The sequence below is a fragment of the Myotis brandtii genome, unplaced genomic scaffold, assembly GCF_000412655.1.
Source record: "Myotis brandtii unplaced genomic scaffold, ASM41265v1 scaffold374, whole genome shotgun sequence".
Classification (NCBI taxonomy): Eukaryota; Metazoa; Chordata; class Mammalia; order Chiroptera; family Vespertilionidae; genus Myotis; species Myotis brandtii.
Window position 1 is genome coordinate 5556627 of NW_005364372.1, and position 23833 is coordinate 5580459.

The window sequence follows — 23833 nt, forward strand, 5'->3', positions numbered from 1 at the left end:
GGGCTGGGGCCTAAGGGAGAAATGATTTTAGAGGAAGCGCAGCAGCTTGCGGGTGCAGGAGGCCTGGCTCCCAGGTCCAAAATCAGAAAAACAGCTCAGAAAGGAAACCTGAGGAAAGCCCCGGAAGTACCCAAAGGAAAGAAAGGTCTGGGCTTCTCCACGGAAGAGCGAAAGGGCGCGGGACACAGCAAGATGGGCGGCTCTGGAAGCGAAAAGGAGCGTCAGGAAAGCGCAGCTCTGGAAGCAAAAAGGAGCGTCAGGAAAGCGGTGAGCACAGGGGAGGCCGGGAGACTCTGCTGTGAGGCGGGCCTGGCGTGGGAGTGGGGGGTGGGTCTGAGGATGTGGAGGCCCAGGGGCAGGACCAGGACGGCTCCTCAGGAAGAAACACGAGGGCACCCGGCAGCAGCTGTGCGTGCGGTTTTCGGGAAGGAGACAGAGCCGCGCTGGGGTCCCGTCTCCCGGGGGCGTTCCAGCGCCGCGAGCTTAGACTCAGACAACACAAGCAAGCACTCCAGGCTTTAAGGCCTCACTGGGTGCTTGAACTATTCTTTTAAAAAATACTTTTAACACATTTCAATTTCAAGAAGTAAAAACAAAACCAAGAAAGAAAAACTACGCTTTCAGAGCCTGAACATCCACAGGGACCTCAGCACGATCCCGAGCCACTGCCCACCCCAGCTTGGAATCTGGGCCTGCCATCTGCGACTGGGGGAGACGGGGCAGACACTGCGGGATTGGGTGTGCCATCTGCCACCAGGGGAGTGGACCTAAACCAGCAGGTAGTTATCTCCCAAGGGGTCCCAGACTGTGAGAGGGCACAGGTTGGGCTGAGGGACCGCCCCCCCCGCCCATGCACAAATTTTTGTGCACCGGGCTACTAGTATATATATATATCTTGATGTCTGCCACCAGGGGAGCGGGCCTAAGCCAGCAGGTGGTTATCTCCCGAGGGGTCCCAGACTGTGAGAGGGCACAGGTTGGGCTGAGGGACTCCCCTCCCCCACGCCAGTGCACAAATTTTTGTGCAAGGGGCTTCTAGTATAGGGATAAAGCAACAAGTTAAATGACACTTGGTGGAAACAATCATGCAAATTCTACATTGTTATAACTGGCCTGGTCTCTTTGAAAAGTCAAAGGTCCTGGAAACAATTTGGAATCCATTCTAAATTAAAAGAGATTAAAAAGCCATAATAGCCCACTGTAATGACGAATCTTGACTGAATTCTGGTTTGAAAAAGCAGCTATGGAAGCCATCTCAGAGCTAGGAAAATTTGAATATGGATTACATATTCAATAATATAAATGTTACTTTTCTTAGATGTGATAATGGCATTGTGGCTCTATAGGAGAATGTCATTTTAAAATTTACAGGCCAAATTAGGAGTGAAATGTCATAATGTCTGCGACTGAAGTATTTAAATGGTTCAACGATACTTTTATTTTTCCAGTTTACGTAAGGCAAAGTCTAAATGGAGGGTGGTGAATATGGCAGAATATTACTATTGAATATACATGGGCATATACAAGTGTTTAACATTCTTTCAACTTTTTCTATATTAGAAAAATGTCACAATAGTTAAGGGAAAAGTCCCGATTTCGCCTTCATTTTTCCCCCCCTCTTTTCTTGCTCTGTCTTTAATAATAATTTAGCTGGTTGTAAAATTCTTGGCTGACTATTACTTTTCCTTAGCATTTTAAAGGTATTAGATCACTATTTTCTGACTTCCATAATTGCAGTTGGGAAGCTTGTTGTGAATCTACAAATTATTCTTTTTGTAGGTAAGTTTACATTTCTTCTCTATTTTAAGATAATTTTGCCTTTGATGTGGATTTTTGTTGTTATTAGTCTTATGTCTTTGGAATAATTTTGTCTGATGAATCTAAGGATTTATATCATTTACCAAATTGGAAAATTCTCAGCCATTATTACTTCAAACATTATCTTCTGCCCAATTTATCTATGTTTTTGTCCCTTCAGGATTATTAAACTTATATTGAACCTTATCTTTCTAATATTTGCTTATCTCAACAGCTAATTTTCTATACCTTTCTCTCAGCTGCATTCTGGGTAATTTCTTCAAAACTCTTTTCCAATTTCATATTTTTTCCCCTTGTTTTTAGAAAATCTGTTCTAGAATGTATTTTCATTTTCAAATGTATGCTTGCAAAGTGTCATGAGGAAAAGGTTTTTGTCTTTGTATCTTTTTAAATCCCTCTTTATGATGCCTGATGGTGCAGCAGCCACCTTCTAACCATAAAGCACACTAAGAATAGTAGAATAAAAGATAGTTACATTCTTGAACACTAATGACATCAATGAACTTTACACTAACCTGGAACCCTACCTTTGTACTTCTTTACTATGTGAGAAACATAAACCTCTATTTGTGTAAATCACTGTAGTTGGATTTCTGTTACATACAAGAAGTTAATTCCAATTAATAAAATATCAAAATATATTCAACTTATACTTGCATATAATAACCAAAATATTAACAGTGCTTATTTCTGGGTGGAGAAATTATGGATGATCTTTATTTCTCCTGAATATCTATCTATATAAAAGCCTAAGTAACCATTGCAACCGAACGAACAACCGAGCAGCAGGCTGAGTAGAGTGACCAGGCCAGCAGGGGGGTTAGTGAGGGGCGACCAAACGACCAAGCAGCAGGCTGTGTGGGGCAACCAGGCCAGCGGGGGTGTTAGTGAGGGGCAACCAAATGACTGAGCAGCAGGCTGTGTGAGGCAACCAGGCTGGCAGGGAGGCAGTTAGGGGTGATCAGGCAGGCAGGTGGACAGTTAGGAGCCAGAGGTCTAGTATTGTGAGAGGGATGTCCGACTTCCGGCTTAGGCAGGGATCGGGCCTAAGCCGGCAGTCAGACATCACCCAAAGGGTCCCGGATTGAAGAGGGTGCAGGCTGGGCTGAATTTCGTGCACCGAGCCTCAAGTGTTTTCTATATTATCAAAAACTTATAGCCTTAATTGGTGAAACTGTCTAGTGATAGTGGTATAATAACAACTGTAGCTTACTAATTGATCCCTTTATACTGTGCTAGATACTGGGGTAAGGAATTCAGTGCAATATCTTGTTATTATTATATTATCTCATTTAATTTAATATATGTAAATGAAGATAAGAATTGCATATCTCTTTAATTTGACTAAATAAATTAAAAAATATTTGTTTCACTGTGTTGGTACTTAACTTATTGTAAATTACAGTTATTATTATTATCAAATTACCCAAAAGTTTGAGAAATTATCATTTCTTCTTCTTTTTTTTTTTTTGCAAAATACCTGTAGGTACTGTCTTGGCTGGTTTTTGCTTAAAGGGTGATCTAGGATTCCATGAGGCATCTACTTTTCCTCTGAATGCTATTGATTGAAGAATATGAGCCTTTTTATGGTTAAAAATGGTAATCATTGATCTTCTTTCTTTTTCTGTAACTTCTGATAAATGCAAAAAGTAATGTTATTGCATAGCATTATAAATAGTTATGCAGAGTAATTCAAAACAGATTTGAACATCTTCAAAAATATAGGGTGTCCCCCCAAAACGTATACACACATTTTGAATAATTATAAAGGCAGTGTTTATTAAAACACATTTCGTTTTTAAAATTGAGCTAACAACTGTTAAAGTATACATTTCTGGGGGGACACCCTGTATTTTTATCTGAATTATTATATGTGAACATCCTGTCAAAACTAATTTGTGAAGGGCTATCACAGTCATTCCCATAATCTTACAAGTGCCCAATATATGCCCCTCAGATCACAGGCATGATCAACCCTAATGTCTCCCAGGCCCTTTCTAACACATCACCATGGATAACTGACATCACAACTCTGATACATCCCTCCTTTCTTCCGGGCTGTGGGAAGAGAAGGCATAAACGTAAGGTTTAGATAAATCCTCATTAAGAAGGTGCTCAGTAATTATTAAGAATGTTCAAACCTAGAGACAGAAAGGTGAGTAGACAGATGGATAAAGCAGGCCCCTGAAAATGTATAACGTAATGCACTGACCATTTTTGTGGCTTATATGAATCAGACATACTGGTTTATCTACAATGTCTAAAGATATATTCATAAAGAAGTTATCATTGATTATATGCATTTTAATATATATGTTTACAGAATTTCAAAGTACATGATTTTTAGAACTTAAATAGACGTTAAGAGATTTAGTCCAATTCTCTCATTTTTGAAATAAGAAATTAAGGTACCAGTGGGTAAATGATTTAGACATTAGTGTCTAAAGCAGAATCCAGAGACCTAGCCTCACACTCAATTAGATGACCTTTCCACGACAGTGGTCAAGAGGTATATGTTCCTAAAATCAGGCAGGTTTCATAGAGCAAACCTTTCAACAATCATCTTAAAACTTTCATTCACACAGAAATTTATTTTCAAAGATATTCAACATGTTTTAAACCACTCAATTATGACTGCCTCTCAAATATTTCTCTGCAAGAAAAAGGTGTCCTTACGATTTCGGTCAAGAAACTCTACTCCTGGAAGGTGGTAGATGATATATAAACGATACAGGTTATACTGGCAAAAAGGGTTTTGGTAGAGACCTGCAAAGATGTCAGATTTCAAAATTAGTTTCATTTATCACTTGGTGAAATATGGACAATCACAGGATGCATATAAAACATAAAGGACATGTTGAGCTCTGCTTCACAGACCGAACCAATATCCTCAGCAAAACCTTCCTTATTCAGAGGAGCACTCTTCCTGTCTGTTCAGTTCATTCATTCAACAAATATTTTGAGTGCTTACTATCTACTAGGAACTGTGCGAAATGCAGGGGACATATTGTTGGCCGAAATCCGCAATATGTGAGAAAACTTTTAACACATCCATAAGCTAATTAGTCAGGAAGAACTAGCTATCAGGGGTCTTGATGCTGCTCTTTATCAAAGTATTTGTTCACTTGATTCTCTTCTTCCAGCGTCAAAAGTCACAGGGATGCCTGTGTAGAGATGGGCAGAGATGCTGGGCACTGCTCTAATCGTTTTCTTTTTCCACTGAATAACCATTGCACATAGTTCAGAATATTAAATGCCAGTAGCAGCTTCAGATCTCAGCAGGAGCAGAGATGAGCAGGTGTGGATGTTGCATCCCGTCTATCTCTGGCCAGATGCAGGGGGCTCTGATCCCCTGTGTACAGATGCTGGGACACCTCACGAGCCATGCTGGCTAATACACTGGCAGGGCGTGGGAGGCATGTGGGTGTAGAAGAGTTCCTGGCACTTCTGACGTCATATTCCTTAGGTATCAGCACTTGGAACATTTAAAAAAATCTTCAACCAGGAAGTTGTGAAGGTTTTATTTTAATGGAAAAGGTCAAGTATTTTCCCTATTCTTATTTAGGTAATATTAAACAGGGTTTTTCAATACAATGTAAAATAAAACTTTTATGACTTCCAGTTGGATATCTAGAGCTATTGAATTCTGCCTACATGCAATTTCTAAAAAAATACAAAAATAAAAAAAATACTGTACTTCTGGAAAATACATCTAGGGAGGACCACTAGATGGCAGTAGCAGAAAGAGCTCCAGTTAGTGTACAACTACTAGTCCACTCTCAACAATGAGGCTCTTTTAATGTACATATTAAACTAAGCAGCACTGCTGTAGCATTTGACTATCTATAAAATACAAGCAGGCTTGATAAAATCATGAAAATATTAAGCATTAGAAATCCACAAAAAACTGATTAACACTTATACAGAACATTTTGCAACCTAAAGATGGGAGGGCATGCTTAAAACACAATAAACTATTTAGATAAAAACTAAAAAAGTAAATCATCTGGGCATTGTCTCGGTAGTTAATCAAATGTTCTAATATTTGTTGTACAAACTTTTATGGCTAATAAAATCATTACATATAGCTATTCCCTGGGGAAAACATGAGGTTTTTTTAAGAAGGATTTAAAGTAGGCAATGGAAGACACCTGGTGCATCATAAACAAAAGTTTTAAGACTGAGGAAAGGCATAAAAGACAATGTAGAATGACAAAAAAATTTTAAAGAAAGGAAATATGTATATATTGGGAGCTAATGAGAGGAAAAAATGAAATGGGTATTTTTCAAGATTTCTTAAGTGAGGGCAAAACTGGCTTGAATTTTCATCTTAAAAGAGAAGGAATTTAAAGTGGTAACAAATAATTATAACTACAGGACAGGGAATAGAATGGATGTATATTAAACCAGTAATAAGCACAGATTTAAAAAGATCCACAGGGATCATGTATTGTAGTTTGAGCCAGAAAGAGAATAGAAAAAGGACACCCTTTAAGGACATAAAAGCAAAACACAATTGTTTTTAATGAGAGTTTAGGAGGGAGAAAAAGTCACATATTCTTTAGTGCAAAAGTCTGCTCTGGTTCCTATCTTGGAGAATCACATCTGACACCTTGTAATCCTCTCATTCATTATAGTAGCTGAGAGCAGAATTGGCCTTTGCATATGAAGTTAATGGAAGATGTACCAACACCTTCAAGTGACATTACTTCCGTATACCTTGCATATATTCTTTTCCCTCTGAGCACATTACCATATCATCTCTTTTTTATTTTATTTTTTAAAAATATATTTTTTTATTGATTTCAGAGAAGAAAGGAGAGGGAGAGAGAGAGATAGAAACATCAATGATGACAGAGACTCATTGATCAGCTGACTCCTGCATGCCCCCTACTGGGGATCCAGGTGGCAATGGGGCATGTTCCCCAACCATTGAGCCACAATGGCTTGGCTACCGTTTCATTTCTTTTCTTGGATTTTTCTCCTAGTGCTTAGTTAAGTAACATCTTTATGTAAACATGAAAAAAAAAAACAACAACAAAAAAAACCACTTCTGGCTTCAGATTTGGATTTACTGCTATTACATTAGTTTAAGAAAATGTCTCAATACTGAAAATCCGATGTGCTTATTATGGTTCCACATTCATCTCATCCTGAAATAAAAGCTAAGTGACATTAAGTCTGAAAACTCTGCTATTAAACCCAAGCTCTGCTTGAATTAACTTTAAAAAAATAAATAAAATTAAATAATTTGAAAGGCATTTCATCTTTATTCTTCTTCACTTTTTCCCTAGCTCTTCAATTTTAGAAGGAAGCAATCTTATTTTTAACTGTCTTTTTTTTTTCTCCTTCTATACTTTTAAGCATTTCACATTTTGGATTTATGAGTTTTGGATTGATGTTACTAAAATTACCATAAATTAAGTTTCTAAGATATGAAACTGGTTTCCTGTGTCTGAAAGTTCTAAAAGCCTTCCGTGATGTATGGGGTACATTCCTTTAGAAAGTATGAAGCAAAATTGCTTACACTTTCACTTTCAATAGGTTAATACTAGTTAATCCACCTTCCCTCTAGGCTACTTATAGAGTACACCTCAGTGGCGCCAGCACTGTCTTGCTTATCTTAATTTGGGATTCTGAGTCTAAGCAATTTACATTCACACAATATATCAAAATGTCTCTACTACCTTACTGCACACACTTGAGTTACATGAGTCACATGTGTGAATCTACTTATTATTGAAACAGAAGAGAAAAAAAAAGTCATCTAATTAATTGGCTTCAGTTAACGTGCTTAAACTTTTAAAGGAAAATTTAAAATCATAATTTAAATGAACCCAAATGTATTTAAGACCACCTTTGAAGGAAGTTGATGTAATTAATAATGTACCAACCTATCTGTTTTGACACATGGGGAAAACGATAGAGAGAAGCTGAAAGCAGTTGTATTGTGTGTCTACACAGAACAGCCGTGGAGGAAGTTCAGATGCCAGTGATCAGACACCAAGATTTTAAGGTTCTGGCTCAAGGTTACTTAGTAAGGTCATCATCTCCATGATCATCACCATCTTATTTTAACTAAACTCTGTGGCCACTGAATACCGCTAAAGCAGGATCTGAACCAGGGGTCCTCAAACTTTTTAAACAGGGGGCCAGTTCACTGTTCCTCAGACCGTTGGAGGGCCGGACTATAGTTTAAAAAAAAAAAACTATGAACAAATTCCTATGCACACTGCACATATCTTATTTTGAAGTAAAAAAACAAAACGGGAACAAATACAATATTTGTATTTGCATGTGGCCCACGGGCCGTAGTTTGAGGACCCCTGGCTGCCGAACAGAGTGGAGGGGTCAGAATATTTTCTTCTTCAGGACATACAGCAGTGAAAAACCCAGCTGGCTCTTATTAGTGGGGGACTGTCCTGTTTTGTTATTGGAGGGGTGGGCCTACCTTGAAGGACATTTCAGGTAAAAGAGGTCTAAATGAAGAGACCTCTGAGATCGCAGAACCACCCTGATCTCTGAGTACCCCTCCTCATGCCCTGGCTGTTTGCCCGATGAGGAGAGGTAGAAAACGTTGAAGAATAGAACCTGTGGGAAATGAAGACCCTCTGTTGAAAAGGGCACTCTCTGTTTTCAATGGTGAATCCTTATAGCTCTGCTAAGAAGCAAGTCTTAAACATTATGCAATGTCGGCATCTAAGTATCCTCTCCAATAGTGAAGCTAATGAAACAGAGAAAATTGGAGAGACATGCGGAGACTGAAAGTTTAAGAGCACAAATACGTAAGGACTTTCTTGCTGTTGGTGTTTTGTTCCCTCTGTGCCAGGAGAAAGGCAGGGGCCTGAAAGTTAGTGAATGTCATCAGCCAGGAAGTGTGTCCTTGACACAGGCAGAGCCTGCTGTAGAAGTGTGGAGCTGGGAAGGGAAGAGGAAAATGGAGCTGGGGAAAGAGGGCGTGGGAAGGTAGACCGCCTGGAGAGAAGAGGTGGGGCCCTCCTGACTTAGCTAGGAAGTCAGGAATCCAGTTTCCAGGACCTCACACTCTGCTGCTGGTTCCAGGCCTCCCTGAAGCTCCCAGGCGTGGGTCTCCTGGGCCATCTCTTGGCAGTTCTCAGAAATGCCAGTGGAGGGTGCATGCTGAAATGGATTAGAGGTTTACCTCCAGGCAATCTTCTCACCCTCGGAAGAACTTGCACTTGAAGTGGAATAATAACACTTTAGCATTTTATATGGTTTTACAACTTGGAAAGACAAAAATTTTAAACATTTCAAAATACATGAACTTCTCATAGCTAATGAGCTGAATCTAATCTGTGATTGCAAACGAGGTTTATAGAAAATCTGAGGACATTACTGCACAAATACAGTTATCAGTTTAGTAAATGCAAACATTTTTTTCTCATATAATTTCTTGAATGAAAATGGGGCAAACGCTCAAAATGTGCTAACTTGCTCCCAAGCGTTTTTAAAAAATGCTTTTTATTTGTTGATTGGGCACAGCATTTTCTCCATTTTAAAATATGATTCCACTACAAGATTCTCAGTTGGAATGATTACAGTTCTAAAACTTGAATTCCATCACTATGATTTCGAGTAGAGGTCTCTTAAGCTGTCGTGATAGGTAATACTACGGACATTGTATTACCAGGCTGAGAAAAGGCACTCCTTCGCCACACTCAGGGCCGACACAGTTCAGTGTTCAAATACACACTCCACAGACAAGCCGCCCGGGGCTGGTGGAGACCCCCTCATTCCTGGGGCCGGCACATCATCCTGTTGACTATGACCGGGGAAACCTTGATGGCTAACCTCCAAATTTCGTATTGTAAAATAAGGTTGCTTAGACTGAGTTCTTACCTTGAGCAAATTATCCAATTAGTTTTGAATCAAGCCCTTTCAACTCCAAGAAATACTTAGCATGAGAGTCATAAAACTGCAAGTTCCATAAAGGTCCAGAGAAGGTCTTTTCTGTTCACTTTTGTGTCCCCATCTAGCAGAGTGCCACATTGTGATACATGATAAATATTCATTGAATCATCATTTAACAAATGAATAAGTGATAAATATTTGTTGAATGAATGAATAAATAATAATGGGGGAAAAACGAGGCATAGTTGTAAGTTTCAGCATTTCTTAGTAGTTTGTTTAAAGCTCTGAGCCTTGTATTTTCACCACTAAAGAGGGAATATTTCTAATTATGTCAAAGGATTTCTGTGAAGATTTGAATCAGAATATTCTAAGAAAGCATTTTCTCAACAGGAAAGACATTCAATATGTTATTATAATGATTATTATTTAAAAGGTCAGTTATATTTTTAATTTATTTACTATTCAGCAGAATTTCTAGATTGGGCATCTTAACCCATTATCTAATTAACAAATCCACAATAAAGTAATTTTTGTTTTTGTTGCTACTTCAAAATAGCATTAATGTCAAAAAATGCTTTTTTAAAAAAATAGCTTTTACGGAAATAGCTGAATAGTCGAAGCAATCCTGAGAAGTAGCTATTAGCCCATTTTATCGAAAAGTGAAGATAAGTGAGAATTCCGGGTCTAGCATGACCAGTCTTTTAATCACAAAAGCATTTGTTCAGCACAGAAGGGCCAGATAATTCAAACTTGCAAGCAAATTCTGAGTCTTCCACAGACCTTCTCACATCACAAAAGTAAGCATGAAATTGCCATGAACTTGGTGTAATATTAACATTTGGGTTTAAAGAATTCACTTATAAGCACATGAATCATTTCTCCTAAATACAGTACATATAACTGATTAACACTGAAAATATATGAAAACTTTAATCACTATTAATGTATTGATCTGATTAGAACCTCCACCATCAATATCAGTTTACAGGTATTCAAAATACTATCTCAGACAATTTTGAGAAATGAATGGAAAATGAATAGGAGAGAAACAACATTCATTTCATGACATTATTTTAAAATGTTTCCAAACTCTAAAGTTTGAAAACCCATTCATTGTTCTGAACGTCTTTTCCCTCAGCACATCTAGAACCATTTGGCCTGTAATGCGATTGTGTATGGGTTTATTTACCCTCCAATACTATAAGCTTATTGAGAGTAGGAACCGTGTATTATTTGTTTTTCCAATCTATTTCATACTTATGCTTCCTTCCAATACTGAGGCCAGTTTCTTGCTGGGTGTGATTCAGTATTCATGAATGAAATTTGCTGTTCACCCAGTTAAAGCTTAAATACAAATTTACTTTTGCGGCGGGGGCGGGGGGGGGGGGGGGCTTTATGAATGTAATTCATCCACTTTAAGTATACATAATTTATGCTTTTTAGTATACTCACAGAGCTGGGCAACCATCAATCACCACAGTCAATTTTAGAACATGTTCATCATCACAAAAAGAAACCCCACACCCCTAGTTCTTTAGCTGTCACATCCCAGTCCCCTCATCCCCCTGCCCTGGGAAAACACTGATCTATTTTAAAATAGTTCCCTGTCAGTATTGCTTTCTTGATAGATGGCCATGTCATAGAAATGGAATCATATAATATGTGCTAAAACTTACTTCTGAGCTAAAACCCAAACCACTGATTTAAATGTGTAAAACATCTTTTGTCACATTCATTTGGCATGCCATATAATTCCACAAAAAATTTTTTTCCTACCTATTATTCTTTCCAAAACATATTTTTAAAAGGAACAAGATCTAGTCTTGTTTTCAGGAATACCTAAGTATTTTAGTTATTGATCTAATTTAAATAAGAAAATTAAAAAATGTCCTGTGTTTTACTATTTTAACTTATAGCCATATAAAAGTGCAAATTAATACTTAGGGTCTTCAGATTTAGCATTCCCTTTAATTCCTTCACTGTTGCATCGATGTTTGTTAACTCATTGTGGTGCAGCAGGAGTATATGCAACGAAGGCAAATAGTGCAGGCCTAAAAAAATTTTTTTACAAGACTTTAAACACTTTTAATGCCAATTAAACACGCTAAAAGAATACATTACAGCTGGTGAAAGAATTATTATCAATAATATTATGAATTACCATTAAGAATAGAACAAAGCATAAGAATTCAATTAATTGAGCATAATGTGGTAATGTAGAATCAATTTCTTTTCAGTGTTATTGTTTTACAGCTTTTTTTCTGTAGTAATGATTTATTTTATTTTAGAAGGGTTATTTTATTTAATTTTCTTTTTTGTTTTGTTCTATTTTGCCAATGTTACTTAGATTTATAATGCCAATCAAGGGAATACTCATTCAATTAAATATCTTTCCCCAAAGGTGAAGGGATTAGTCAAAGAACATATATGCATAACCCATGGACACAGACAACCTATGGTGATGGTCAGAGGGAAGGGTGGGGTGTAGGGGCTGGATGGAGAGGGAACATGGGGGGAATGGGAACATCTATAATAGAGCCAGCAATAAAAATAACCCCCCAAAATATTTTCTTTACACCATACAGAACCAAATATTCGTATCATTTTTGTTGATTCTAAATTTGTGATAGCCACATCATACCTTAATTGGCAAACTTTTCTTTCTTCATGGGACATGGTAGATATTAAAATTTGACATTTTGATTCTATTATAATAATATTAAAGAAAAATGTTTTGTGTTGTACCTCTTCATATTTCATGAACATAGTACATCATGTACTTTTATACCTGGTTTGAAATTGTCAGTTTAGAGATTGTTGCACATATAAAATTAATTCATAATGAAAAAATTTGACTGGTAAAAATTACAGCCAATAAAAAACATTAAGACTATTTATAAAATTGTTATATTTATAAATGCTCCCAAATATTGTTAAAATGTGTTTCCATGGTATATATTTTGTGTCCAACTGTGCAATAAAATGGCAAAATTTCTGTTAAAAATATTCATTTACCTTTTGAATATCAAGACACAAGACAAGATTGCATTAAAACTAGAGCATCGGCCTGAGGACTCAAGGGTCCCAGGTTTGATTCCGGTCAAGGGCATGTACCATGGTTGAGGGCACATACCCAGTAGGGAGTGTGCAGGAGGCAGCTGATCGGTGTTTCTCTCTCATCAATGTTTCTAACTCTCTTTCCCTCACCCTTCCTCTCTGTAAAAAATCAATAAAAATATATTTTTTAAAAAAAACTGTAATTAAAAGAACATTTCTTAAAATGAAATGTATATAATGCTAAAAATTAATAGATTCCAGCATATATTTTCAACAGGAATGTTAAAACATATTTTTCCATGCCATTAGCAATGACAAAGTTAAAAGTTATTACTTAACTGAAAATTCATTCAATCAATAGAGAAAATTTAGACTTACCTTCTATTTCAATAATTGCATTGTTGTTTAGATACAATTCTGTCAGACAATAGTTTCTAGTTAGAAATGTTATTTCATGGAGCTGAAAATGAGAGTTAGAGAACAATTTACTTTCTACAATAATTATATATCCATATACATATAAAATTATTGTAAGACTAAAGGCCCGGTGCCTGGCCAGTGATCAGGGCCGATCGGGGCCTTGTGGCTGCTGGCCAGAGCCTTCCCCTGGTGGTCAGTGCATGTCACAGCGAGCGATTGAACTCCTGAGGGGACACTTTGCATATTAGGCTTTTATCTATATAGATCATAGAAATTAGATGTTTGCTGTTATTTTTAATTATTTGTGACCTTTGGTCTGGGCTATGAATTTACATCTGGATTGTCTTTGAGGACAGTGTGGTAAAAAGGATGTTTTTAGATAATTTAATATAAACCCCTCTTACCATATCTCAACCCTTGCATGGTTTCCAAAGCTTCTGTAAAAGGGCCCTACCTAGACATTTTGCTCTGAAAACATTTCGCACATTCTGCCCCATACAGTCTCATTGGATCTGGAAAGTATAGATATTTGGAGTGCTAGTATTAAGGTAGTGCTATATTCTAAATGGGTTGGTCAGAGTAGACCTTAAAGAGGAGGAAATATTTGAACAAACTCTTTTTTAAAATACGTTTTTATTGATTTCAGAGAGAGGAGGGGAGAGGGAGAGAGGAATAGAAACATCAAGAGAGAGAATCATTGATCGGCTGCCTTCTGCTGGGATGGAGTCCGCTACCCAGGCATATGCCCTGACTAGGAATTGAACCGTGACCTCAGTGCTCAACCACTGAGCCACACTGGCCGGGCTTGAACAAACTCTTGATGAAGGGGCATGTAAGAGGAGCACCTGGGGTCTAGCCAGTGCACAGGCCAGGGACAGTACAGTGCCTGGTGTGGCTGGATCCGAGTGAGCCAGGAAGTGAAGGTGAGGAATGAGGTCAGATGTCATCAGGGGTCTACTTGTGTGGGGCCTTGAGGGTTCGTGTAAGAAGTTGGCTGAAATTAACAGGAAATCATTGGAGGTTTGGAGCAGAGGAATGACATGTTTTGACTTAGGTTTCTATAGATCACTATGTCTACTGAATTGGGTGGGAAATCTCTCCCCAAGGGGCATTTGTGAATGTCTAGAAATATTTTAAGTTGTCACTTCTGGGGGGAATTTTTCTAGATGCAGCAGGTAGAGGCCAGCGATGCTACTAAACATTCAAAAATGCACAGAACAGCCCCCACAATCAAGAATCATCCAGTTCGAAAAGTCAGTGGTACTAAGGTTAAAACCTAGGAGCAAAGAACTATAGATCAGTGATTAAACAACACGATGAAATTCTGAAAAATTCTATAATCATGTGATATTTAAAAGGATCTATTACTGTATAATGAAATTACATTATTTCCTAAATTTACATAAAACTAAGTATTAGTTGGGGAGAATTTTAACAATATACAAAATTACATAGGGAAAAAAAAAGAAAAATTGCAATACATTTCCAAGATTCCTAAATTTATTTTCATGGTTTTCCTATCCAGTTAATTAAAAAAAGTTCATGTGTAGCTTGGTTTAAAGTATGTACAATACTTAAAAATACAACCTATACTTTAAAAATGTATTACAAATATTTTATTCAGTATAAACAGACTTTTATTCTCATGTTTTCCCTTCTTTATTCCATGTTACTAAAATTTTTGTATAAGCTCTTTTCCAAAAATAGGTTACATTCCTGAGATAAATCATTTTTAAGAATAGCCAAATATATAGTGCACATATCTATGAATTTCACAAGCATGCATTGAGATCTTATTTAGGTTATTTACCTTGACTTACTTTTTTGAGGAGGTTTTAAATATTTGGCAAAATATGATTCTTTTAACAAAGTTGACATGAGGGATATAATTAATGTTGCCCTGAGGTAACAGAAACACACAAGAACCCAAATCATATGGAATGCACGCTAGTTCGTTTTGTTCTTTCACAGGTCTTACACTCTACCATGGGGTTTGTGCTGCTCTAAATGGTTTTTTTGAATAAGGTAGGGTATGTATAAATAAATAATTAAAATATGTATACCCAAACCTGATTAAAGGAACCAACTAAAATTCATGATACAAAGCTCAGAAAGCTACCTGAAAATGAGTACTGCAATTCAAAGAATTCTTTGAAAATACTTAAAACAGCACATTAAAAATAAGTATTTCAATTTTAAAATTGTGGTTTACTAGCCTTGAGCACCAATATTCCTTCCTAAAACACATAAGTTTCTGCTCACTACCAAATTTTCAGTATGTACTAAATGTCTGGGAGACGAGAAACAACATATCATAATGGCGTAGAAGAGTAAGCTCAGGATCTTTTTTTAAGGCAATTTTGTTTACTTCAGTCCAGTCATTCTCTAGTCAGCTTGTGTGGAAAATGTTATAAATAAGTATTTCAATTATTTTTTAGATAATGAAGTTTATAAGCAATGACTTTGCTAGAAGAGGTATTTTCATTTAAATTTAGTTTGTAAACTTTGTCAACTGGTTTTTGCTACAGGGAAGAAACTCAGATTCCATCTTGGACAGCTGCATGGTAAGGCATTATGCCATGTTTTTTTGTTTGTTTGCTTTTTTTTAATCAAAAGCTTATTCTAATCTGAGACAAATGAAACTACCAAAGTACTGCTGGTTCTTCCAGAAATAGAAAAATACTAGCATTGTGCTAGCAATATTACAGGCTTATTATTAAATATCTGAAAAAATTTTTGAGGTAATGAACCAGAACACAACTTAATTGTAGTATAAGAGACAAATAAATCACTTAGATCAATTGTCTGAGCAGACTCAACTTCTTATGAAAAGTTGGAAGGGATAAACTGTGGACCAAAAATTGCCTCACTCAGGCCCGCTAGAAGATGGGCCATGGAAGGGAGTCTTGAGATGGCCTGAGTGCAGCTGTCTCCCACTTATCAAACCAGGCGAGGTTAGAAAAATGTGACCCATAAAGGGAGGAGGAGCAGAACTAGTGAATATCTATGCAGTATGAGGGGAAAACCAGCCCTGAGAGAGCATAATGGAACCAGAGTCACCTGAGCTAACCTAGGAAAGCTGGGGCATTGGAGGTCCTTAGAAACAACCTGTACCAATTTAGTTTGCTAGTCCAGGGTCAGACCAGAAGTGTTTATCATCCACTAGATACTAAAGGGGAGAAGTATTCACCCTTTTAGTATGCAGGGCTCCAAGCATAGCAGGCTACAGTCATTGCCTCCCAAGACAACTGCTTTCTCTCATTCCACTCAACACAGTTTGCAAATGCAATGTCCTCACCAGCCACTCTCTCTGCACTTCCTGTTTTTATCACTAGAACAGGTACCATCACATTTATTGTTATACTAGAGGCCTGGTACATAAAATCATGCACGGTACGGTCCCTAGGCCTAGCCTTTGATCAGGGCCATCTTCCCTGGCTTCCGGCAGCCGGTCTTGCCCTCCGCTGCCACCCATGGGGTTCCCAGTTTGCCACCAGGCAATGGGAGCCTAATGGCTGGGGGGGAGGGACCGAGAGGTCAGCTTGTCCCGCCCACTCATGGCCCCACCCGTGCCGTGGGTTGGCCTCTGTGTGTGGGGCAACCAGCAGTGTAGGGGCCTTGGCCTGGCACCTCCCACATCCCCTGCCACCCACCCCAGTATCCTGTTTGCCATGTGGTGATTAGAGCCTGCGGGCCGGGGGGAGGGACCAAGAGGTTGGCCATTCCACCTACTCACCAGTCCTGCCCTTCACACCGCCACCCACCCTGGTTCCCTGTTTGCCATCCGGCAATCAGAGCCTGCCGGCAGGGGCGGGGGGAGGGACCAAGAGGTGGTCAGTGCGCCTCATAGTGACTGGTTGAGCGGTCATTCTGCCATTATGGTCACTGGGATTTTATTACATAGGATTCTATCAATGGCCTAAATGCAAGTACAGAATAAGCTATACCAGATAGGATGCTACTGGCTCCAAGTAACTCCTAAGCTCAACTCATACTGGTACGTAAATTAGAACATATATTTATGTCACACACCAAGAAGTCCAGAGCTTGTGAGAGCCTCAGTCTCTTAGTCTCTTAATGATTCTCTGGGCTCTGCTTTTCTCTCACTGTTGGATCCATTCTCAAGTTAGCAGGATGATTCCTGGCTTCATATCCAGGCAAGAAAATACCCAGCGGAAACAAAGGCCCTCTGAGGAAGTACTATCATAGCTAATATGCCCATTAGAGTTTGGGATCTTGAAAAAAAAATTTGATTTTTCATGAAGTGTGGTAACTTAGCAACCAGTAAGTTATTGATCAATAAGAAAACTCATAACTCATTCACTTATCCACAACCACTTAAAACTTATTTTGGGTATGCTCTTCTTTCAGTGTTATGTGGGCTAAAAAAGTATTTTTTAAAAATATTTTAATTGATTTTAGGGAGAGAGGAAGAAAGAGGGAGAGAGATAGAAACATCGATAAGAGAGAAACATGAGAAAGAAACATCAATCAGTTGCCTCCTGCACGTCCCCTGCTGGGAATCAAGCCCGCAACCTAGGCATGTCCCCTGACTGGGAGTTGAGCTTGTGACCTCCTGGTGCATAGGTCTAAAAACAAAGTTAAGTGATGGTGATTTTGGAAATAACATAGCTAGTTTGTTGAACATAAAGAATCAAGTACAAGAAATGAATACTGCCTGTTGTTACATCCCTTCCCTACCAATCCCCCTTCAAAAACAAAAGAGAGTAAAACAGTTGACAGTATACATAATCCCTTCGTATGTACATAACGTATCTGCCAGTCAACTGTATGAACATTCAATGACTGGTTGGAAGTGGGGTGGTGTCCACTACCAGAACTCCAAAAAATATTACAAAGTTCCTAATCACCTCTCTCTTTAGACTTATTGCCAACAGCTGTACATGTTCCTCCTTTTAAAACTGAACACCACAAGGAGCACACATGAGAAACAAAGATTAGTCACTTCTGCCATGCCTTGTGATTTCCATCTTTTTCTCATCAGAGGTCGCCCACTGTGACCCAGGATGGTTTTTGGCAGAGTGCTATAAAGCGTTTTGAACTTGTGTGCCCTTAAATAGTGCAAGTACTTTCCATTTCAGTCGTTAGCTGGCTGGGTCTCGGAGCTATTTGTGTTTGTTCTTCTAGAAATTATTTCAAGCTTATGAGACTTGTGCTTACACTTAATACTAGGAGCTCTTTCATTTTCCATTTATTTGGTTTAAAAAAAGACTGAAAATGCAATGTGATATTGAGATACTTTCATGAACATGGCTGCTTCAAGATTCAATGCTGTGACTCTGGACTACTGCTTGATAAGCACACTAGTGCTGAAAACTCAAGAAACTTTTTTTTATTTAGCTGGCATTTGAAAGTCTAAATTCAAAATGCTAAGATGGTATAATGGATTTACAATGAGTAAAATGAAAGCTGCTGGAAACTCAAATTTTTGAAAGTTGAGGATAACCAACTTACTGACCAGCTAACTGTAATGACTGGGTCTGCATTTTGTTTCAGTCCTGCTCTTTGACTTGGAGATGGCTTAGAGACCCCGAGGCTCCCACTCTGGGGGAGGTGGTGGCCTCCTAAATGCTAGCCTCTAAGAGAAGATATAGGAGCCACACTCAGTGACCTTGAAGGGTGTCCCTGCAGTTGGGGACATGATAACTTAGTGTGTGGCACTTACTGAGGAGGCTAGATCAGCATGGGTAGCAACTGGGAGGTAACCCACCCCTTAGTCCCTGGTAGCAGGACAAAGGTGTGTGAGCCCCGGGAACTGCATGGGAGACGTTTGTAGGAATATTGATCTGGGGCGGGATAAAAGAGATCCTGCCCAAGAGGGTGCGTTGTCAAGGCCAGGAGACATTCAGTTGTAAGTACCACTGGGATAAGTGGTGAGGGGCGGTCAGAAGCGGCCAGCAGAGAAGAATCACAGTTGGAATAACCTAGTCGGGAAGCTTCTGAATAACCCATTAAGAGAAAAAAACTCATTTTTTTTTTTTTTTTTTTTTTTTTTTAGTACCAGAGGGTGCAAATCAAATAACTTTCTCCCTTGCCTTTCCTCTACCTCCACATCTCCCCATTCCTAGAGATTCCATACCAATTATGGAGAAGATTGGGATGAAGGTGAGAAGGAATGAAAACCCACCACACCTCCTTAAGCTGATAAAGAAGGCAGGTGGCACTCTGCCATCAGGCTTAGCTGGATATGGGGAAAAAGGTGAGGGGATATCTCATTTATGAATGAAGATCAAAAGTTGATTAATATATTCTCCTAGACATTCTTATTTCTGAACTGTGACCATAATTCAAATGAACTGTAAGGTTTTTAATGACATAGGAGAGGTGAGAAAAGCCATGGGACTGGAAGGAATAGCCTCCTCTGAGCAGCTTTGACAGGACATGGAGACACAAGCAGTTGTGGTATAATAACATCTCGCAAACTGTGCTATTCAATATACATACATATATGCATATAAACTTTCTCACCTAAGTTTAAATTAGGTATAGAAAATAATACTTTTAAAGATTGGCTCTATTAAAACTTAATTATAGAGACATTTAGAGATAAAATATGTTACCTTGTTATGATGTAGCCATAAGTATTTTAATTTTCTAAACCTAGAAAGATCAATAACATCTGTCAGCTCCCTGAAAAAGAAAGTAAATATTAGCAATGATTAGTTCAGTTGTAAGTAAGGCAGGATATTTATAGTATGACTTTGGAGTAACTGAATAAACTTCTTTCTTTGTCCTTTCAAAATTGTTGGCACTTACATGTTATTCTCCAAACATCCATTTTTAATACTTCATTCATTTGGATTAAGATTTTGTTAGCCAGTTAAAACAAATACTTAAAGGGGAGCATTTTATCACATTAGTAGAAATTGATACCTCATTATGATTTAATTTATTGGAATCTCAATTTAAAAAAACAATTTTACTGGGGAGAGGGGAGAGGGATAAAAGGGCAGCAGACATTGAACGCACAGGTACATGTGAGAAATGCCATTAGCTCCTGCTTCAACAGTGTCTGCAGGCTTGTTACTTTGGGTTTGTCCAGATCTTGGCCAGACTGGGTTTAAGATATGGAGATTGCAGTGCACCAAGAGACAGAGACAGAGTAAAGTGCTTTATTCTCCCTTTGTTGTTTATTGACTACTAGAGGCCCAATGCACGAAATGTGTGCCAGGGGCTCAGCCCTCGTAGCCCTGGCTGCCTCGGCTGGCCCTCACAGCCCTGGCTTTATCTGGAAGGTGGGAAAAATGTACGGAAGGTCGTCCAGTTAGCATATTAGCTCTTTCTAATATAGGATGAGGTCAAAATATTGCCCATCCTTCTTGAACTGGGCTTTGTTGTTGGTGCAGCTCACTCAGCTAAGGGACATGCATGGCTGTGGATGGGGAGCTGTGAGCAAAGAGGCAAAGCCTGTGAGTGGCTGCTGTGGGCTGGGGTATTCAGATCTCTTCTACTTCTCAGGGCAGAAATTGTGGGCCCAGGCTCAGTATGCACACAGGTATGTCTCTATTTATCACACATGTATAGAGCACACCCTGTGTGCCAGGCACTTTTCTAAGCAATTTAAAAATATTAATGTTAACTAATATTACCGACATTAACTCATGTGGCAACATACTTTCACATTTATATTTCTTTAACCAAGTGACACTGAGGGACTAATTATTGTCCTAATTTTTTAAGCAAATATATTTCTTAAATCATGCAAACATTTCTAAACAAGAGAAGCCCCTCTCATCAAATTTTTTTATTGAAAACTTTCAAATCTAAGAAAAGATGAAGGAATCATATAATGAATGCTTATATAGAACTTACTATTTTTAATGTTTTTGCCACTCACCCTCTCTTACCTATATAATATATCTACTTATTGGTTGATCATTTCCTGGGGGAATCATTTGAAAATAAATTGCAGACTTATTATTGCAGGGCTCTCACTCCTAAATTCTTCATGCACATCCTTAAATAGGGACATTCTGCTGTATAACCACAATACCATTATCACACCTAGGAAAATGAAATTGAATTCATTCATATTATCTAATATACTGTTCATATTCAAATTGTCCCTGTTGCCTCCTATATTTTATAGTTTGTTTAAATCGATAATCCTATCAACACTCATGAATGGCTTTTTCAGTTGGTATAATCCCTTAGTCTTATATTTAGAGCAGCCACTTTACTTTTTTTCCCCTTAACATTGACTTTTGAAGAGTCCAGGACAGCTGTATGCTAGAATGTCTCACATTATTGATTTGCCTGGTACGTCCTCATGATTAAACCTAAGGTAGACGATTTTTCAGTAACAAAGGTGGTAATTAGTGCATCACATCGGGAGACAAATGCTGCTGCTTGTCCCACTGTTGGTGAAGCTAAAAGGTCAGTCACTGGGTTAAGCCTGTATCTGCCAGGTCTCTCCACTATAAAAAGTACAAATTTTGTCATTGAAAAGTAATATGTGGGGCAAAACTCAGAGACTATGTGTATATCTCATTACTTAATAACTATTTATTCAATGGGTTTAGCTTCTTTGGGTGACTTTGCCTGAATCAGTAGATTTGGTATTATAAAATGCTGACCTGTCATGCTCTCCTTTTTACATTCAGTAGCTGGTATTCTCTAAAGAACATCTGCCACAGTATGTGTTCTCAGTGATTTCTCCAGGATTCATTGGTAAGATGCTTTCCATTTTCCAAGCTCAACAGAGACAGGCAAATAACCCAGTTTACTGGCATCTGGACTGTGCAACTTTTTTTGGTTTGTTTTGTTTTTTTGTACCCAGATGGGTTAAGTGGCAAACTTAGGATAAAAAATGTGTTGTCCTTTAATTGAGAAGACCACTAATTACCCACTGTCAGAAGATAAATATTTCTAATTTTTTCCTAATGCTTTAAATCTTTTCTTTTTGGTTATCTACTTACCCATTAGGTCAATAGTGTACAGTTGTTAAAATCATGAAAGGCCAAGGTGCCATCATTTGATCACATAAAATATTGATTGTTGTTGTAAAAGTAGCTAATCTATATAGGAAGGTTCAAAGCATGATCCTAAGTGTGTCAAAATTATCTACCATACCTGTTCCATAATAAAACATACATATATTTAAAAATCTTAAATCGGCCAGTTATTTATTCCCTTGCTTCCGAGAGATTCAGGGCCACAGCAAAGATAAATATTTTTTCTCTGCACTGATAAATTAAAAAAATATTTATATATAACAAAAGAAACATGTTTATTAATAAACGATTTCCTTCAATTACCAGAGGTAAAGTGATTAACTTCATTGATAAAGTAGAACATTAAAAAAAATCCTCATCCAAGGATATGTTTTTAGAGAGAGAGGAAGGGAGAGAAAGAGAGGGAGAGGGGGAGAGAGAAACATCGATTGGTTGCCTCCTCTCTGTCCCCTGACCAGAAATTTAACCCACAACCTTTTTGGTGCACTGGACAATGCTTCAGCCAACTGAGCCACCTGGCCAGAGCAAATAGAACGTTGTCTTTAAAGAGTAACTGAGTTCCATAAATTACATATGAGTAGAAATATATTAAGCTTATTTTTAAAAAATGCATAAAAGTCACGGAGATTAAACAGCTTGAAGGGAAGAATAGGGTCATCGTTACTAAAATGCAAACTGACTGCACAGGTGTCACTTGACTAGTATACACTGTACTGTCAGAGTCCAACCCAACCCATAACTTCTCCTTCCCCCTCCTCCTGGCTTCTATCTCAGGCATGGTGACTCCTCTGCAGAGCACAGTGACTTTTGCCATGTGCCACCTTGGGGAGTAGGAGTGGAATCAAAGAAGGTTATTATAAAAAGGAGAGGTTTTCCCACTTACCAATAAATTAGTATAGGGATTGTTAGGTAGGGGTTATTTTTATAGTATATGGGTATAATGAGTCATTCTTCTCTAGTAGTAGTAATCATATTAACTGTACTAATGCTCATTGAATGCTTACTGTGTACCAGGCCCTCCCCACCTACTCATTCACCTAATCCTCACAACAATCCTGTGAAGCAGGTAGTATTGTTATATGTATACTGGTGATCGGATTCCCAGATAAAATATAGGACACCCAGTTTGTGAATTTCAGAGTAACAGCAAATGCAGTGTGGGACATACTTAACCTAAACATATATATTCATTTGTTTCTCTAAAATCGGTCTACACTAATAAAAGAGAAACATGCAGATTGATGTCACTCCACTACACCCACCAGCCAATCAGGATGAGTATGCAAATTAACCCAACAAAGATGGCGGTTAATTTGCATATGCAGGCGCGGAGCAAAGACTGAAGAAGACTGAAGATGACTGAAGACTGAAGAGGCTTGTCTTCGCTGCAGCCGGAACGGAGAAGCCAAGCCTCTCTGCTGTGGCCTGAGCAGAGAAGCCAAGCTTTGCTGCTGCGGCCGGAGCAAAGGCCTGTGTCCCGGGTGCCAGAGGAAACCAGTGCCAGCAGCCAGGGGAAGGAAGGCCTATTGCACGAATCTTCATGCAACGGGCCTCTAGTCTACACTAATAAAAGAGAAACATGGTAATTAGCGTACGACCGCTACCCTTCCCATTGGCTAATCAGCATATCCTTATGCAAATTAACTGTCAGCCAAGATGGCGGCCGGCAGCCAGGCAGCTGGAAGCGAACA

The 23833-nt window shown here is 38.4% G+C and overlaps 1 protein-coding gene across 1 annotated transcript in view; it reads right to left on the minus strand.

Annotated features, from left to right (window-relative positions):
- LRRC72 (leucine rich repeat containing 72) overlaps positions 1-23833 on the minus strand; it is a 125037-nt gene that overhangs the window by 3071 nt on the left and 98133 nt on the right. Inside the window, exons 5-9 of the mRNA XM_014544664.1 lie at positions 19749-19818; positions 13126-13207; positions 11631-11741; positions 4495-4584; positions 3299-3451 (exon numbers count right to left, since the gene is read on the minus strand). Of these exons, the coding sequence (XP_014400150.1) occupies positions 3299-3451; positions 4495-4584; positions 11631-11741; positions 13126-13207; positions 19749-19818 (506 nt within the window). The remainder of the gene's footprint in view (positions 1-3298; positions 3452-4494; positions 4585-11630; positions 11742-13125; positions 13208-19748; positions 19819-23833) is intronic.